The following is a 19,775-nucleotide window of genomic DNA, read 5'->3' as shown; positions in this document are numbered from 1 at the left end:
TGGGTCTTGCTGCTTGACAGTGGGGACATTGCGACCTGTCTAACCTGTATGACCGGGATTGCGGGGGATACGTTGACACCTGAGATACCGCAGAACGTGATACGTTGCCCTGACCTGTGACGAAGATGGGAAGGCCGGACGCGAGACAGCCGAAACTCACGTTTGATGCCGCCAAAAAAAACAACTCGAACAAGCCTGGAGCAACAACAGTCGGGTGCTAGCGGCTCCACGGATGGTTCGGTGTCCACTTCCCCGGATCTCCAGGAAATCCTCCGAGAAATGCGCCAAGGTGTTTGCGACCATCGCGGACAAAGTAGACAGGATGTCATCTCGGATGGATGCCGTTGTCCACAAATTAGATGTCCACGAGGGGAGGCTGAAGAGAGGCGGAACAGCGGGTCTCGGATGTGGAGGATACTTCTACCCAACACGCGACGCAACTAACCAGGATGGATAATCTGCTACGCACCATAGCGACCAAGAATGAGGATTTGGAGGCGAGAAGTAGGCGTAATAACATACGCATAGTGGGTGTTCCGGAGTCCACAAATGTGGGGAAAATAGAGGAATACGTGGAGAAACTCCTGCTGGCAGCTGTCGGCCCGGAAGCTTTTTCGTCCCAGTTTATAGTGGAGAGAGCGCATAGATCCTTGGGACCGGTTCCAAAGCCGGGCACGCCTCCAAGACCTATCATTGCCCGCTTGCTGAACTATCGGGATCGGGATACTGCCTTGCGTGCGGCCCGGAACACCAAAACACTTTCCTTTGACGGAAACAACTTCACCATCTATCCTGATTTCACGCCTATGTTGCAGGAGGAACGTCGCAAATTTCTGGATGTAAAGGCCAAACTTCGCAATCTTCAAGTGGATTACGCATTGCTCTACCCGGCTCGCCTGCGGGTCACATGTCAAGGGCGACAGAGGTTCTTCACGAAACCACAACAGGTGGAAGAATTCATCAAACATTATAAACGTACAGCACAACCACGGGGGGATGAAGACAACGATCCTGGCCAACGACGGGAGGGTATGGAAGATGATGAACATTGATACCACGGATACTGAGACTCTCTTGCCGAGATGAGTCCTATTTGTGAGTACTGCTCTATGGACAATACTGCAAATGTCATTATAAATGTTCAACCCCCCTTCCTCCTTCAGTTAAGATGGGATGGGATTTTCTGGCCCTGGGGAGGCTGATATAGATCCGGTTCGCTGGGTACCCCCTTCTCTCCTACTGGCTGGGTGGGTTCCATCGTATGGAGCTGGTGGAGTGAAGGGGTGATTGTGTCGCCACCTGGAATGCTACCTGACGGGTATTACCCACACAGTTCCTATTGGGGTAGGGTATGTTTTCACCCTAGTTTTTGAGGGCGTTGGGGTGGGATGGGGTGGATGGCGAAACTGGCAAGTTGGGGATGCTTCAGTGGGAGGATGGGAGGGAATGGGAATGTGACCGGGAGTTGAATGAGTTGGTTGAGTGCGATGTACACGAGCAAGCAGTGAATTCTACTGACCTACCTGAGATGACACTGGACTATACCCTTCTGCGTGGTGTCATGTTCAGAGAGACCTGCGTGCGGGTTAAGCGATACACAAGATTGTCGGACAATGATTGTGGGACTGGGACGTGATGCTGCAATTGCTGATGAATAGACTGATTTCCAGGCTAGTCACTGATAATGTCGATGGGCGCAGGGGAAGTTAACAAATGTACTTTTCTGTCGTGGAATGTGCGGGGACTTAAAGATACACGTAAATGCAGGCAGCTGCTGGCATATTGGGATAGACACCAGGTACATGTGGTTATGCTGCAGGAAACTCATATCCCCCCGCATACCACGTCTGCTTTCGGTAACAGATGGGCAGGGGTGCGGGTTTTTTCGAACTATTCCTCATATGCCAGGGGTACGGCTATCCTTCTACATCGTGCCCTCCCTTTTACACTGCAAGGCCAGCGTGTAGATAAGGAGGGAAGATATGTGGTGTTGTGGGGGAGGTTGGGTGGGGAAACGATCACCATTGCCAACTGTTATGCACCTAATATTGATGACCCTGATTTTTTTGCTGTGCTCTGGGGAATTGTGATAGATGTTGGATCGACTCATCTCGTCTGGGGTGGAGACTTCAATGTTGCCTTAGTCCCGGGGATGGATAGAGCGGATGCTTGCACGACATATCATCCCAGAGCGCGGGATGTCCTCAGGGGAATGGTGGATGAGGGTGGGTTAGTCGATGGCTGGAGACATATTCATCCGGACTTACTGGATGGAACACACTACACCTCATACACAGGCACATGGGCTAGAATCGATTATATCTTTGTGTCACGGAATCTAGCACCGCATATCCTTGCTGCGCAACACCTGCCCAGAACACATTCCGATCACTGCCAGGTCTTGCTGACTATAGATCTGCCTGGGTATAATAAACCACGACCGCCCTGGCGGCTGCAACCTAACGTTCTAGTGGATGCAGTCTTCCGAGAGGAACTCAGGGAGGATATAGCTGAGACACTGTGGATAATGTGGAAACAGTGTGGGAAGCCTTTAAGGTTACAGTAAGGGGGTGGTGCATTGCTAAGAGCTCAGGGGTTTTGAGGGACATACAGCGCACTCTCAGCAAGTTGGAAGAGGACTTACGGGTATTGGAAAGAAGCATGGTGCAGGGAGACGCAGGGCATATACAGCGGGAGTTCAGGGCTAAATTGTCGGAATACGAGGCTGAAGCGCAAAGAGAGGTACATTTCAGAGGTAAATATTGGAAGGCTCGAGCGTACAATGAGGGTGGCAGACCGGGCAGGGCATTGTCAATGGCGGTTCGGATGGCGCGTGGCGCTAACACTATATTAGAATTAACCGCAGCTGATGGCACGGTATGCAAGGATTCAGATAGCATACTGGCCACCCTTCAGGCACATTACGGAAAACTCTATACGTCGCAGGCAACTGGAAGCTTTGACCTGGAGGGCTTTCTGGGGGATCTTGCGCTGTGCTGGATAAGTGACGCCCATAGACAGTTTTTGGGGGCACGACTTGAATTGGATGAGGTACGAGATGCCATAATGTCCTTGAGCAACGGGAAGGCCCCTGGTCTTGATGGGCTTCCCGCAGAATTTTATAAATGCTATGTGGACATCATGGCACCGGTACTACGAGAGGTGTTTGAGGATGCCTTGGAGGTGGGTGTCCTGCCGAGGTCCATGAGAGAGGTTGTATTTACATCTCTACTTAAGCCGGGTAAGGATGCCATGCAGTGTGACTCATATCGTCCCTTATCGCTATTGAATTGTGACGCCAAGATTCTTGCCAAGATCCTAGCCAATAGACTCTCATTACTCATGACCCAGCTTATATTGCCTGATCAATCAGGATTTGTCCCCACAAGATCTACATCACACAACCTCCGTACTGTCTTCTCCCTGATCCAAACTGTGAGCCCCACGATACCGATAGCAGCCGTATTCCTAGATGCGTCGAAGGCTTTCGACTCTGTGGAGTGGGGATATCTGTTTACGGTATTGCGGAAAATGGGTTTCCCTTCAATCTTTATGGACTGGATACGCTTACTGTACACAGACCCAAAAGCAAGAGTGCTTGCGAATGGGCGCTTGTCAGATGCCTTTGAGATAACAAGGGGTACTCGCCAGGGGTGCCCTCTCTCCCCCTTGCTTTTCGCTATAGCGATAGAACCGCTAGCCTGCCGCATCCGACAGCTACACAAGGATAGCGCCTTTAACTGCTTTCAGCGACAACTCTCTATATCGTTATATGCGGACGATGTCACGCTTTATGTCAAAGAGCCCCGGACTAATCTGAATGGGTTACTGCGGGAGTTTGTCTCCTTTGGTGGCCTGTCTGGCGTCTCGATTAACTGGGGTAAATCTCAGCTGTTCCCACTCACACCTGCCGTCTCAGAGTTCCCGCTCGACTATCCCTTGGAGTGGTGTTCTTCGGACTTGCGCTACCTGGGGATACAAATCTCGAGAGACAAGTGGGACACACTACGCATGAATTATGGCACGGCCATAACCAAACTGGTGGACTCGGTGTCTCGATGGATTAAATTACCCCTGTCCATGGCGGCTCGAGTTTCCCTCATCAAAATGGTGGTCTTGCCCGGTTTCTTGTATCTGTTTCTCAACGTGCCCTATTACCCGGGTGCCTTTTTCTTCAAGACCCTGCGGTCTGAACTTATACGACTGGTATGGGGGGGGCAGGCAGGCGCGCCTTAGATGGGCGGTTATGACACAACCTTACAATGTAGGGGGATTTGACATCCCAGATTTTGAAGTTTATTATTTGAGCGCACAGGCGCACTACCTGTATTATTGGATGAAACCCTCCGCTTTCATGCCGCAAGTTGCGGCGGAAGACTGGATTTGCTCACCCACTACCGTTGAATGGAGTGGTTCATGCCCCTATATCGGCGCTGGAAATGCAGGCTAACACGGTGACATGTACCATGGATGCATGGCAAAGAATAGGGAGACGATTGCAAGCCTCGCTTTTGTACACGGCCCGGATGCCACTGTCATACCATCCGCAGATGGCGCTCTTCCAAGAATCGGGCTTCCGTACCATGTGTCGCCGGTTACATATTCAGACGTGGGGTGATCTATTCCATGATGGTGTTTTTCGTTCTCGAGAAGAATTCTTTGGGGAACATGCACCTACTCCCTTGGAAGTGTTCTACTTTCTACGGCTGCGGGAAGGCTTAAAGGCCTTGCTGCCTGACTACCCTCGGGAACCCCCCAGTATTGCCCCGCTACCAGTTGTGATGAGCAGCGTGGATGGTGCACACCTAGTCTCCAACATATATAAGTGCCTTCGGAGAGAGCTGCCAATTGTGGAAAGTACAGCTAAAGCACACTGGTCACAGGATCTTGGTGAGGAGATCTCGGAGGAACAATGGGAGTATTGTTGTGACCTCTCGGGCACAGTGATATCTAGCTGTCGCTTTAAAATCATACATTACAAGTTCCTCCATAGGCTGTATTACACACCAGTCAGAAAGGTTAGGTTCAAATTAGCTGATTCGGATAGGTGAGAGCGCTGTGGTCAGGGAGGGGCGGATTTCCTCCATTTGGCATGGGAATGCCCACAAGTGACGGCATATTGGACGCTGGTCTGCGAGGCAGTCTCCCTCATGATAGGGACTCCATTAGCCCTGGATCCGCTGTTATTCTTGCTGGGTTATACTGCACAGATAGCGACATCTGTTCGGAAATACACTAACGTGGCGCTGTTGTTGGCAAAGAGACGACTGGCCTGTAGGTGGGGGAGGGGTCGGGCCCCCAAATTCAAAGACTGGCTACAAGATATGTTGCACTGTCAGGAGCAATATGGGATATTCTCAGAACTACTGCCTCTGGCTTCTAGACCGGCTGATATCTGGGGCCCACTGCAGGCATACCTTATACAAACTGCAACACAGGGGACAGACAATACTAGGATTGACGAGGTTGAGGAAGTGCCCCCTGTAGCAGGCTCGAATTAGGCACTTGTGCTATGCTTCAGGACAGGGTGGAGAGGATGGGATTCTGGTTGGCCCTTGTGGCATAGAGCTGCTGGATGTGAAGACTGTTTTCGGGCTCGTGGTTGGCAGTACTCTGGGCCTATGTGGACATGGCTGCACTTTAGGGCTATGCTGCACTGGTATGACAAGATGAAGTAATGCCCTGATCTGATATTTAACTGACAGCTACGTATGATGCTAAATGTTGCCACAGGTGTGAGGGGGCGCAGAAGCGCTCTGTACTAGAAAGCCCCCTTGATCCTCCCCTTGACTGCAGAACCGGCTTTGCCTATGATTCTACTAGTCAATTACTTCTGTTCCCATAGCGACCAAGTACTGATGAGTCGGCCTGATATGCGCCCTGTTACGAATGGATCATACATATATTGTTGTGGTATGTTATGCGACAATGCTGCTAGACTGTGTTATCTATAGACAATGCTACTACTTTATTGATGAATGTGTATCGCTGCCGGCCTGATATGGTTGTAGGCACACTGCTGTGTATGTGAGCACGATGGATAATAAAAGTTTTTTTGAAAATCAAAAAAAAAAAACCCAAAAAAAGAACAAGCATTGTCCGCGGGGCCGGGAGCGATGACCAATTTTGGATGCGGGGGGAAGGGGGTATTGCCAAGCACTTGAGAGCTAACAGAGATTTTGTTTTCTTGGCAGCTTTGACCACATTATATAAATGTTATACCTAGTGCAAAAAAAGGGCAAAACTATTTTGCAGTGATGTTGTGGTTTGCATAACGGAGGTTGGGCAAACTGGTGTATTTGTGCATTCAGCAGATAATGTTTTGCATAAAACAAAGAGAAAAAAATGCATGCCAGTTGCAGGAAATGTATCCTGCATGTATTCCTTCAAATCACTTTTCATGTGTCGTACAATTTATAACAAACAGCGACTGCCCCATGAATAACCTTTGTTACACCCGAGAGGCTGTCAGAATGACTGCAGGCCGGATTGAAAGGTGACTCGCCTCTCTGTTTTTGAGGCCTTGGGTGAGTTTAGCACCGAGGATCCGCCTGTAAATTAAAAATAAATATGATGGAAATGTAGTTGAGTGAACTGAAGTGCCACTGTACACCATGGGGCTATAAAGCATGGGTTCAGCCGCATCCCTCCCCCGCGGGGTCAGATGACAATGTAAACAGGAACTGCAAGCAGCCTTTGGCTCCCGCTTGCCCTAATCCTCTGTTTACGCAGCGTTTTAGCAGACTTCTGGGGTTGTGCCCGGCTGCCATTAAAGCCCGAAGCCTTTTGAAGTTTCCGTTAAAGTAATAAAATTAGCCAGTCCTCGGTGCTGGCCCACCTCGAGCCGGCTGCATCCTTGTCTCGCGCCTGACACTGTCTTTTCGAGTTCATGCAAGTGATTTGGGCAAGAGCGAGGAAAAACAAGCATTGGCTGCGGGGCCGGGAGCGATGACGAATTATGGATGGGGGGGAGAGGGAGTATTGCCAATCACTCGAGAGCTTATAGAGATTGTATTACAAAGGCAAACAAAACTGTACCGCAAGTCACAAAAAGAACAAGCTTTCACTTTGTAAATAATAAAAAAAACAAGTCGGATGGGGTCGGGGGGCAGGGGAGTGAGCGAGGGAAAGGAGGGCGGGAGAGACGGAGGGGGAGGAGACAGCTGAGGTGTTGCGGTGATTTGGGAGGAGGTGGGTGAGGAGGGCACAGGACTGTAGGGTGGAGGTAAAAGAGGCGGAAAAGACGGTTGGGGCACACAGCCTATTTGTATGTATGTGAGGCTAGCGCTAGATCAACTACAAATACGTTGTAGGATTATAAAAAAACAAGTCTTTGGAGAGGGCTGATTCTGCGGAGCGAGTAAAGTGGCAAACTCTAGCATTGCGCAGAGGGGGGCGGGGGAGAGCATTCCTTTGAAATCTGAATCTCTCGGCTTTGCTGTGGAGGGTCTGATGCGATGATGCGAGGCGGCTCAGGGAGCAAATGGCAAGCGCGTGCACAGGCACATGCACTCTGCGTAATCTGCCTGCCAAAGCCCCTTGGTCAGCTTTCGTGATCCAACTCTATATGTCTCGAGCTGCAATGCCATTGCGCATTGGCAGGTCGAGACCTAAAAATGTGTGTTTAGCATAGTGTGCCACCTGTATTTTGCGGTTTCCGTCATTGCATCCACATATATGATAAAAGTAACATCATACCTACAACAAGTCAGGACTAGTGGCTTTGTCAATGGTTGTTAGTTGCTTATACTAAATAAGCAGCAACTATGGCTTGTATATAATATTGATAAAGCTTCCACTTAAAGGCCTGGTGACACCATGACAAAACTTCCCTACTAGTGAGAAGTGAGCAGTTTGAGCGCGCGCACAGGATGTGCCTGCTGTCACTGCAGTCAGGAAAAAAACAGCCCACTTCTGCCAGGGCACAAAACAGAGCCCGATAGAGACCTGTTTCGAAGCCCCGTTTAAAAAACTGTTGGTGCTCAGCACCGGTAAGAGACCTGGCCCACTTAAAGCCCTGGACCACAACACCTTCCCACTGCGTGTACCCCAATACATTGTTCGACAAACAAACTGTCTTCTGCACTCTCAATTCAGCTCATCCTTATCTGCCACCCATCCTTTGCATACACTCTCTTTTTCCGCCTAGCCGTTCCTTCCTCCTCTCTTGATGACTCCTTCCACTATCTCCAGACTTCTATGGTTTTGCATAACTGTATTTCAATCTGTCTACTCGTCAAATTAACAAGGCACACCTCACCCTTTCCCCATTAACGGCTCATCCTAAACTTTGCTGCCTAAACCTTATCAATCTACTTCTAGTCACAAAATTGGCAGTGAACGTTTGCATGCATTCAAATAGACCCGATACAGGCGTAAGACTCCCGATTTTATAAGCCAAAAGGGGTTTTATTTGAGCAGTCTCCCTGTTGTGATGTTTGCATTTTCAGAGAGTACACACATAATCAAATAATAACTACTCTTGTACCCTACTACCACTAACTTTGGGTTCTGGAGTAGCATGCTATCCACACAAAGTGCTTCAGTGCCTCATCGGGGGCAGTAAGCACTATATGAATGCAATTACAATTACAATATGTCAACTGAACCGTGCTTAGGTGTGTCACCTGACCAGCACTCTTTTGTAAAACTGAGAAATTCAGAAAAATCCAGAATTTTCCCCGTTTCAATTATAAGCTTAAAGAAATGCGTTACTTACCTGGAACTGCAGTTATCCAGTATTGGTGTCTTTCATAGAGTCACATGCCTGAATCTTTCCCCGTTGTCGAGATGGGAGTCCCCGGTACATAAATAAGATATGTCCTATAGACATATATAGAGAATAGTAGGCCAAAAAGCCTCACATTAGCAACATATCTAGGTCCTTTTGTAAAAAGGACCAAACTCCAGAGAAGAGCCAATCAGCTGTCACCTCCCTCTAGAACCTTCCTGTCAGGAGCCTCAGTCCCTCAGATTTTCGTACGCACTAAGCTAAGTAGGCGTGTTACTAAGAGAATTAGGTGAGTCCTTCCAGGGAAGGCGGGAGGGTTGCATGTGAATCTATGAAAGACACCAATGCTGGATAATCGCAGTTGCAGGTAAGTAACGCATTTCTTATCCAGTATTATAGGTGTCTTTCATAGATTCACATGCCTGAATCAGAGTAGCAAGCAATGCCAAGTGCACATTTCTGATGGAACAGAATATACAAGCCATTAGATAATACATATCACGCGACTATGAGCCATCAATAGAGATCAACAATAAGCATAAGAAGAGAAATGTGCATACCAGAGTACGATGGCGGGAAGGAGGAAGGCTCACCTTACTGAAATAGATGGCGTAGCACAGCTTGTCCCACTGCTGCATCCTTCATCAGCTCTGTATCCAGGCAGTAGTGCCTACTGAAGGTATGCGGCGACTTCCATGTTGCCGCCCTGCAAATGTCAATGACTGGCACCCCAGCAAAGAGTGCCATAGAAGGGGATATAGATCTCGTGGAGTGCGCTCTCACTTTGGAATGCAATGGCTGTCCAGCTTGGTCATGACAGAAAGCAATGGCTGCAGAAATCCATCGGGAGATGCTCTGCTTGGTAAGCGGTAGACCCTTCCTTGGTCTGCTGTAAGCTACGAAACGGCTCTGTGTACTGGTTCGAACAGGTGTTTCATGAGCTGATTAAGAACCACGTTGAGATGCCAGGTAGGTGGCAACATCCTTAATGGCGGGAATGATCTGTATATTCCCTTCAGAAATTGCTTAATCAACCTGTTTGACCAGAGAGATGGACCCGTTGAAGTTCTTTTATAGCGAGAAATGGCTGCCAAATGTACTTTAATGGAGGAGTGGGTCAGGCCCGACTGCGCCAGATGCAATAGATAAGGTAAGATCTGCTCTGGTGAGGAGGAGGAAGGCCGAATTCCTTGATCTGCTCAGCAAACACAAAAGCGCTTACATTTCAAGGAATATGTTTTGGTCGTGCTATCCGCCCTTGGTCTGGCCAGAATGTCTCTACAGTCTTGTGGAATATTTAGATTCCGGAACTCTCGGAACTCAGGAGCCAGGTGGCTAATCTGAGAGACTTCAGATCCGGATGTTGAACTTGTTTGTTGTTCATCGTGAGCAGAGATGGACACTGCCGCAGGTGGATCGGCGGTTTCAGGGATAGACGGGGGAGCTCCGTGAACCAATGTTCTCTTGGTCAGGTTGGGGCTATTAGAATTAGAGTACAAGGCTCCACCTTCATTTTCCCTAGGACTCTGGGAAGCATCGGGAAAGGCGTACGCAAAGACGTTGCGCCATGCGATGGAAAATGCATTCCCTAGAGAACCTGACTGGGGATGCCAACTTGCGAAGTGTGGGCATTTGGCGTTCACTCTCGTCGCAAATAGATCGATTTGTGGCGTGCCCCATCTGGAGAAGATCTGGTCGATAATTTGTTGATCTAGTTCCCACTCGTGTGACGATGTTTTCTGTCTGCTCAACGCGTCGGCGAGCACATTGTCTGTGCCTGGGACATATTCCGCCCTGAGCTACATTGTTGTGTTTGAGCCAATTCCAGATTTTTTTCAACTCGCTAGAGAGTGTCAGCGAGCGCGTCCCTCCCTGTTTGTTGAGATAGTGCATCATCATAGTGTTGTCGGTCCTGACGAGCACTAGGGAGTTTTTGATCCTTGGTAGGAATGACTGCAGGGCCAGGAAAACTGCTCTCAGTTCGAGAAGGTTGATATGGAGTTTTTTCTCCACCACTGACCATTTGCCGTTTATCTGCAACTCCTGAAGGAAGGCCCCCCAACCCTCCAAGGAGGCGTCTGTTGTGATGACATGAGGAGCTGCGGGAAGTAGGAATGTCAATCCTTGAGATAGGTTCTTTGGCGACATCCACCAACTTAAAGCCTTGACCATTTGCGCTGTCACCCTTATGCGGTCCTCAAACGGACCCCATGCATTGCACCCACTGCGTGGACAGTGCCTCTTGCAGAAGACGCATCCGCAGACGGCAATGTGGTATCAGTAGGATGCACGATGACATCATCCCCAAAAGGGACTTGAAGAGCCGAACCGTCAACACTTTCTCCGAGGCCACTGTCGAGGCTAGAGAAAGGAGTTTGCGCTTTCTCTCCTGCGATGGGAACGCTCTGACAGAACATGTGTCCAGGGTCGCCCCCAGAAAGGTGATGGTTTGGGAAGGCTGCAGGGTCGACTTCTCTTGGTTGAGCGTAAGACCCAGATGATCGAAGAGACTGAGACAGGCGCTGGAGGATCTGGAAGCGTCTGTGAAGGATGGTGCCTTTATAAGCCAGTCGTCCAGATATGGGAAGACCTGCTGACCGTGCTGCCTGAGGTATGCCGCCACTGGGGAGAGACATTTGGTGAAGATGCGGGGCGCCGATTTGTGACCAAAGGGCAGGACACGGAATTGGAAGTGTCTGCCCGCTACTGCAAACCTCAGGTACTTTGTGATTTTTGTGAATTGGGATATGAAAGTACGCGTCCTGTAAGTCCTGTGACGTCATGAAATCTCCCTCCTCCAGAAGTTGAAGTATTTCCTTTATCATGACCATGCGAAACGACTGCTTCCTCAAGAATTTGTTCAATGCCCTGAGGTCTAGTATTGGCCTCCATTTCTTCTCTTTCTTCTGGATAAGAAAGAAACAGGAATAAAATCCCTTCCCCTTCTGTGATTGTGGTACCTTCTCTATTGCTCCTTTCTTTAGCATAACAGAGAGTTCTCGCAGAAGCAGCCGTAAATTCTTGTGGTGCATAGAGCGAGGAGGAGTTTGTGGAGGAGTACTCGAACTCCAAGGAATGGCCAAATTGTATTAATTGAAGGACCCAATGGTCCGTAGTAATTTTCTTCCAATTTTTTAGAAAGTGGGTTAGCTTTCCTCCAATCTTTAATAATTGAGATGAGGTCTGGACTGGCTGGATAAACAAGTCATTGTCATCCTCCGTTGTTCCTCTTCTGACCTCTGCCCCGAAAGGATGACTTTCCATAAGAGGACTGTCGGCCTGCTGTTGTTGGCGCTGCTGGCATTGAGGTCTACTCTGATTGGAAGAGAAGGATGACCTATTTTGATAACCACCTCTGTAGGAGGATTGTCCTCTTCCTCGGTTTCCTCGAAAGGATTGATTCCTAAACTGGAGCGTGCCCAGCGCTGTTGCAGTGTCAGTATCTTTTTTAATATTTTGTAGTGCCTCATCAATCTTGGAACCAAACAGAAGTTGGCCATCATATGGCATATCCAAAACTTTGGACTGTATCTCAGGTCTGAATGAGGTCGCTTTCAACCATCCCTGTCGCCTTAACACTGCTGCTCTGGCTAGTTGGCGGATTCCTGTCATTGCCACATCCATTGCACAGTCTATCATCTCTGAAGCCGAAGTCTGACCCTCTAGAAGTATTGCTTTCACTTCTTCCTTTGAGGCATCCGGCAGTTCAGACAGGTATGGGGCTATATCTGCCCACAGTTGTCTACTATACCGTCCCAGAACTCTAGGGCATTTGCCGCTTTGACTGTCATCGCTGACATAGTGGAAAATCTTTTTCCTATGTTGTCTAATGTCCTTCCCTCCTTATCCGGTGGCGCCGATAAGGGAGATGAGGGATTTCTTGAGATCTTCTGTGCCGCCTGCGTCACCACAGAATCAGGCTTAGGATGTCCTGTCAAGCAGGCCGGTGCCGATGTTTGCGCCTTGTATTTCTTGCCCAGGCGAGGGACCACTGGCGAAACTGAAGCGGGATTTTGCATCACCTGAACCCCCTGTGTCCACAGATAATCAATAATTGGAATCGATCTGGTTGATTTTTTTTAGAGGTTCTTTAAAATCGTACAGGAAGCAGTCCTGCTCCTGTGAGTCCATCGTAATCTGGAAGCGTTTAGCAGCCCTTTCTACTACATTGTGGAAACCACTGATGTCCACCGGCGGAGAATCTGAGGTGGCGGGCACTGGAGATACTGGGGAAGGTATAACATAATCGTCCCAGTCTTCATGGACAGACTGATCGTCCTGCACTTCACCTTCCTCTTGTTGCTCTCCCTCCTCTTCTTCATCCGAAGACTGAGGATTAGGCACATTCATCCTTTCCTGTTGGATAACCAAGGGCGGCGGTCGTGGTCTTGGCGATGGTACTGCCGTGGTAGGTGGAGGAGCTGGAGATTCTGGGAATCTCTGCTTGTAGTCCTAAATGATGAATCTCAGATCTGTAACCAAGGATGCTGGTAAAGAGACCATAGGCGTAATTTGTGGTTGAACTACGTGCTCCTGAACATCTTCCTCATCCGAACTTTGACATTTAACATTTAGTTCTGAGGGGCTAGTGGCTTGAAACATATCCCCATCATCAGAATCCTCATCCTGGAGGAGACATGCTGGTGGTAAACGCTGCACATGGCTAGGAGAAGTCAACTCTGGCGTTAGTGTCTTTTTGGTGATTTTGAGGCATACAGAAGCTGCCTGAAATCCAGAATCACTCAACGGCAACGGGCCTGTCGACGGAGTGATCGTCGACAAAGTCGACAGTTGTTATCTTCTGGTAATCCGTCATCGACGGGATTGTCGTCGTCGACAGTACTAAAGGTACCGCCGACAGTGTTGTCGTCGATGGTAATGATGCAGCCGTCGTCGGTGCCTTCGCGGACGGTGTCGTCGTCAACGGTGTCTTTGTCGATGGTGTAGTCGTCGACGGCGTCCTCGTCGACGGAGTCTTCGACGACGATGTCTTCGTCAACAGTGTCTTCGACGACGAGGCCTTCGTCGACGGTACCGATGTCGACGGTGATGATCTCGTCGTCGACGGGATCTTGGGCGTCGACGATGATTTCTTAATGATAATCGTCGACGATAAAGCCTTACCCGCTGTTGACGATGGGGTAGTCGTCGTCGATGAAGATAATGACGGCGACACCGTCGTCATCGAGACTGTTGTCGTCGACGTTGAGACATAAACAGGAGACACAGCTTTCCTGAACGCTGATGATGTCGTCGACGAGGTCGCCGCCGTCGACGGCGCTGGCTTCTTGAAGGTGTGAACCTCCTTGTCAGAAGCTGATGTTAACAGAGCCTCTGAAGACTTTCTTGGTGTCTTCTTTTGAGGAGCGTCCAGAGGGCTAGGGAAAGCTACCCTTTGCCTTTTAAGAGACATTTTTGAGGAGACTGAAGAGCCCTCACTTCCCTCAGAAGACTCCAGGCTATCTCTGTCCTTGAGTCTTTGGAGCCAAATCAAAAGGCATCCTTCCCGGTCTTTGAGGGTTTTTGTAGAAAATGTTCGACATACCTTGCAATCCTTAGCCGATTGATCAGGGTACAGGCAGTACTATCTATGTGGAGCCTTTTCTTCCCAAAAGAGGTACAAGCTCTGAAGAGACCTTTCTTAGGAGTGTCAGCCATAGTGTACAGCTTTCACTTGAGAGAATAAATCCAAAAGTTTGAAGAAAAAAGCTTTAAAGAAACAAACCTGAGCAGAACTTAGGGGGAGACTCTCTTAGCACAACGTGCGGTAGGAAATCTGGGGGACTCAGGCTCCTGACAGGAAGGTTCTAGAGGGAGGTGACAGCTGATTGGCTCTTCTCTGGAGTTTGGTCCTTTTTACAAAAGGACCTAGATATGTTACTAATGTGAGGCCTTTTGGCCTACTATTCTCTATATATGTCTATAGGACATTGCTTATTTATGTACCGGGGACTCCCATCTCGACGACAGGGAATGATTCAGGCATGTGAATCTATGAAAGACACCCATAATACTGGATAAATGGCAACTATCATAAAAAATCACTTTAAGCAATTTTAGAGCAGTATTTATAATTTCCAAAAGATTATTAAAGTAAAATAAAATGGCAAATCATGCTACAAGAAGAATACAGAGAATTGCAATAATAATAATCTTGATTGTATATGGTTATTTAAAACATTTACAAATATGAAACAAGCATTTGCAATGCAATAGGTCTTGCATTGTTAAAGTTTGAGCTATTGCCATTGCTAAAGAATGCAAGACCAATAGCTCAAACTTTAATAATGCGAGACCTATTGCATTGCAAATGCTTGTCTTAAAACCTCAGGAGAAGAAAAACAGGACACTCCATATTCTGATGAGTGTGGATAACTAACAGGTCTACCTATGGGAATATACAGGTCTTTAAAGGCTGATTGGCAAAAGAAGGGAGCCTGCATGTAGACCTGTGTTTGTAACTGACTGAATTACAGCTTGTCCATTGATATTCCTTAGAAAATGGGTGACTTAATAGAAACACCTCTCAGCATTGCCTAAATGTACAACCCTGACACTTCTTTGGATTGCCTCGCCAATTTCTCGTAAAGAAGACATACCGGCATGCCAGTGTTCTTGTTCATTACTATTAACACATTCTTCTCTAGTAGCCAAGAAAGAAAGGCCACCGAAGCTAGCCTGATTATCCTGACCTCTAACAAATTTTCTTGACTGGTTTCTCTGGTCTCCACCTAAACTTAACAACCCAGAAAATAAATGTCCTGTATTTTAAAGAGACGGTCTACCATTTCCAGTGTAATGGTTAGTGAAATTTCTCAGAAACACCTTTCTGGAATAATGTTTGTACCACTCAGTGGACAATCACAAGGTGAGCTCAGTGGCAAAGCTTGAGCTGTTTTCAGAGGAAGGGACAGAATTAACCCCACTGTATCACCTGCAAAATCAAGATCACTCCCCTCAATGATTCCAAAAGGTGTGACACTTCCTTTCCAACAGGGATGTGTGACAGGACAATGGAAACACATCAAACCTACTTGATGATGTTGCTATGGAGAGCAAGGCAAAGCACTGTTCATGTCCTCCGTTGCTTGGGCATTTTTTATAGAGGCCAACACTGATACTGAATGCTTTAACTTTTAAAATTCTTGCATTACTGGTTAAAAGTTCTTAAAGGCAAAGCCTCCAAGCAAAAACAGCATGGCACATGAATTTCTCAAGGCTCTGATCAACTAGTGTCCAGAAAAACTTGGCACCATTATAGGAGAACTGGATTAGTCATGCAGGAGCATACCTGAGGATCTTCTCAATCTCATTCAGGAGTTTTATCACATTACCACATTTTGGTATAGAAAACCATTTCAGTAGACAAGAACAATTGCTACGTCCTGAGGCACTCTTTCCCAGCCATCCAACTTCTTTGACATGTGTCCGGAGGCACAGAGGAAAGAATCTCCCTATGTAACTACATTTTAACATCCATGGTAGGTGGATGAATGTCGTGGGCCTCTGGTGCTCTAGCCTTGACTGCTGCACAAGAGGATGAATCCTCTGAATAAGAGACCAGAAATTCTGTTTTGTGGTAGGTATCCAAGCCAATTTGTGTTTTGGAGGTCCAAAAAATATATATTTGAGTAATGGAGAGGAATCCTCTCAGAGGGAACAGTAGTAGTGCTCCCTCACGACTCCATACATATTATTGAAGGCATCACACACTTCTCTCACATAAGATAGTGCTAAACCAGAGGTTGATTCTCAGGTTATGCGTCCCCTTGATTTTTATTTTTTTTGTATCTGTACAGCCCTTCCTAGACTATTTTAAGACCAGCAACTGATTAAGCATGGGGTGTTGTGGCACTTGTGGTTCAATCTGAGAAAATCAGGATGAAGGTTTTGAACCAGAAATCATAGAGAAGGAGCTGGCAAGTTTTGAGTGTCTGGGCAGTTTATGTTTATACAGCATGAAAACATGAGTGGGAGTGTGGGAATAGCTATACTACCTTAGGTACATACACACCTAGTTGGTGCAAAAATACTATTTTTGGAGTTTGAGCTAGAGTGACATAATAGATTTCTCAAACTGACTGTGCAATTAAAATTATTATCCTGAAGAGAGAGCTTAAATACTATAATGGAAGTTAAATCAAGAGGATGACAATATTTTCTTATATTACACCCGTCAAATAATATGGTTGTGTAGTTAACACAAATCTTCTTTAGCCCAGTCTTCTCTAATCCTCTGTATTAAAAAATTACCACTTCCTTTTACGAAGTATTCCAATCATACAGGCTTTCCTTACCTCATCGTGGGCGTGGTTCGAGGAGTAAGTTGTCGTTCAAGGCTTATTTGTGTTTGATCCGGACTGTTCAATGGCCTGGCTTCGGGGCTGGTTACCGGGTCATTGAGAGAAAAGAGAGAAACCGTTCTCTGAACTGCAAGACAATAGACAAAAACACTGAGGATTGTGTTTCCATGAGAAAAATGTTCTTTTTACAGGAACAATGGCTGATTAAACAAAGCAATGCGGAAAGGAAAAGACAAAGGGTACACATTTTACAGTTCACAGTGCACTGACAGTCTTTACAACAATAAAGCCTTCAAAATCGAATCAGACACTCCAACTGCCTGCAATTAAGGAAAATCTCTAACAAGCTGCATTGTATCAGATGCAAACTGCTACTAAAACACTTCTAGTTAGTCCAATTCGTGTTTTATGATCTAAAAAACCAACAGCAACATTTACATCATTATTTTCATTGTGAAATCACACAAAGGCACTTTCTGGCATTGCCATTAATCCCAGGATTAAAATGAAATAAAGGCCCATAACCCAGATTTATACCTCCCCAATGAAAACGCTGCATTGTCAGTGGAAGCCATGTTGCTGGATAATTCCTTTTCCCTGGAGGTCATTGATAAAGAAGTTAAGCCAGTCAGATTCAAGATGGTGACCACTAAGCTCGTTCCAGATGCAATAACGTATGGATTAGAGGAGCAAAGGAAGAGCTGCAGGGAGCAAGAATTCAGGACTACTGTAGTGATTTTGTTTCACCATATACTGCACAATCAGGGTAGAACCCGAATTTCATATTGAGAGAAAGCCTAAGGAGCCTTCAAAATTCGTCATGATCTTCTAAACAGCAATCAGGAATTTACAGATTATATATAAAGTAGCTTTTTGTAATCAGCTGACTTTTTTCTTTGAAACTAAAATTATCCTGATATGACAAAATGCTTAAAGGTTTAGAAGTGTATCTATTGACACCTATTTTAGAGAAATCTTAATGCTGGATTGACCTGCTCTTGGTGAGAATTGGAGACTGCATAACTTGAAACATAAACAGATATGCATAACAGCAGCAAGTCAGGATCACCACTTGATCCGATACCGGTTATGATCCTAGCACAAATTGCCACACACAGCTTTGGCATCTTTTGTATACAAAATTGTAAACCAACCACTGTGCTCTGGCATGCTTGATCTGGAACTAAAGACAGGCGGTTTTAAAACTCAATTAACAAAAAAAGAACAAATTAGACAACAGGGACACTGCCAACTACTAGTTCCATTGTACTTTGCAACACTATTCCTGAATCATATGTGGCTAAGGCACAGTGTTCTCACAGTGAAAACAACCAGATCCTACATGATGATCCAAGTGGCTTTAGGACAGCTAGACGAAGGTAGTAATAGTGGCTGACTGGATAATCTCAGTTTAGCAATCAATAGGAATGAAGTCTAAGCACTGAATCTGTTGGATTTATCAGCTTTATTTGACTCCATTGACCAAAGATCAGAGCAACTAAACCATTTCAGTAGGCATAAACAAATTCTGAAATGGTTCTCCTCCTTTCTTCATAACTGCATATAGAAAGACAAATGTGGGACAAGCTGGAATAAATACCTCTACTCTGTCTTCTTACTGGTTTAACATTTATGTGCCAGCAATCACTTATTTAGTCTCACAGCAACTGCTTATATATTTCTGCTGATGATACACAAATATTATTTAGCCTCAATTTTTTGAGTATTTGCCAATGGAAGTCTAGAAAGTCATATGAAATAGGATGGAGGGTAAACATACAACACTAGAAGCGAAAAAACACTAGAAGGGACATATGTGACATTAGGGAACTCTTATACTCCTAATTTCCAACAAGAGAGATTTTGGACTGCTTTACAAGATCATATTCAGGAACAGCTGAAGCTGAACTAGGTTGGAGAGTTTCATATTATTCTGAAGATAGATATGGATAGGATACATATTACCTACTGGCGGTCGCCAGTAGGTATATATAGTTAGGATCGATTTCCATAGGGAAATCGCAACATTCTATTTGGAATAACTTTGGCGCCGGTTGAGGAATCAGTCTGAATTTTTCAGCAAATTTGCCTCGCGGCGCTCCGCTCCTTCCCTGAAAGTTTGGGGGGCATTCGTCAAGCGGGGGCCGAGATAAAAGGGGGGTCCCAAAACATGTTTTCCCCATGTTAATTTCCATAGGGCGGTCTGTCGCACTTTTAGCTCGAACGGCTGAATGGATTTTCTCCAAACTTGGCAAAATTGTAGGGACTGGTAGCCCGATGTGCCTTTGCTATGTCTTAAGATATGTGCTCCTGAAGATTTTGAGTAATTTAGGTTCAAAACAATTTATATATCTAGAGCCGCGCCCCGGTACGCGTACCGGGGAGCGCTCCGGGCGCGCCACGCGACTTGCGCACAGCAAGCTGATTGGTTCTCGGGTGTCTGTAAACATTCGAAACAGTCCGCAGCGGCCGCCATCTTGTGTCTCGGTAGGATTGAGACACAAGAGGTGGCAAAAATCAAAGGGGGAAATGAGCAGAAAGGGGCAGGGTACACCCCCCTGACCCCCTAGGCTTGATGTGGGGGCCATAAAAGGGTCCCGCGGGTAAAAAATAATAATTTTTTTTCCGATTGTCACGGGGGGGGGGGGGGAGGGGGGGTGTTGGCAGCGCCCGGTACGCGCACCGGGGAGCGTACCATGGAGATAAAAAATGACAGATTTTTTTTTTAAAATAGCATTTTT

General features: G+C 46.8%; 1 protein-coding gene across 2 annotated transcripts in view; it reads right to left on the bottom strand.

The window, feature by feature from the left end:
* SIPA1L3 (signal induced proliferation associated 1 like 3) overlaps positions 1 to 19,775 on the bottom strand; it is a 780,343-nt gene that overhangs the window by 70,867 nt on the left and 689,701 nt on the right. For both annotated transcript variants that reach the window (XM_078660667.1, XM_078660669.1), the window contains one exon: positions 17,029 to 17,161. In XM_078660667.1, coding sequence (XP_078516793.1) covers positions 17,029 to 17,161 — 133 coding nt within the window. The remainder of the gene's footprint in view (positions 1 to 17,028; positions 17,162 to 19,775) is intronic.

Source organism: Lissotriton helveticus, chromosome 9, assembly GCF_964261635.1.
Source record: "Lissotriton helveticus chromosome 9, aLisHel1.1, whole genome shotgun sequence".
Taxonomy (NCBI): domain Eukaryota; kingdom Metazoa; phylum Chordata; class Amphibia; order Caudata; family Salamandridae; genus Lissotriton; species Lissotriton helveticus.
This window is presented reverse-complemented; position numbering and strand designations above follow the sequence as displayed.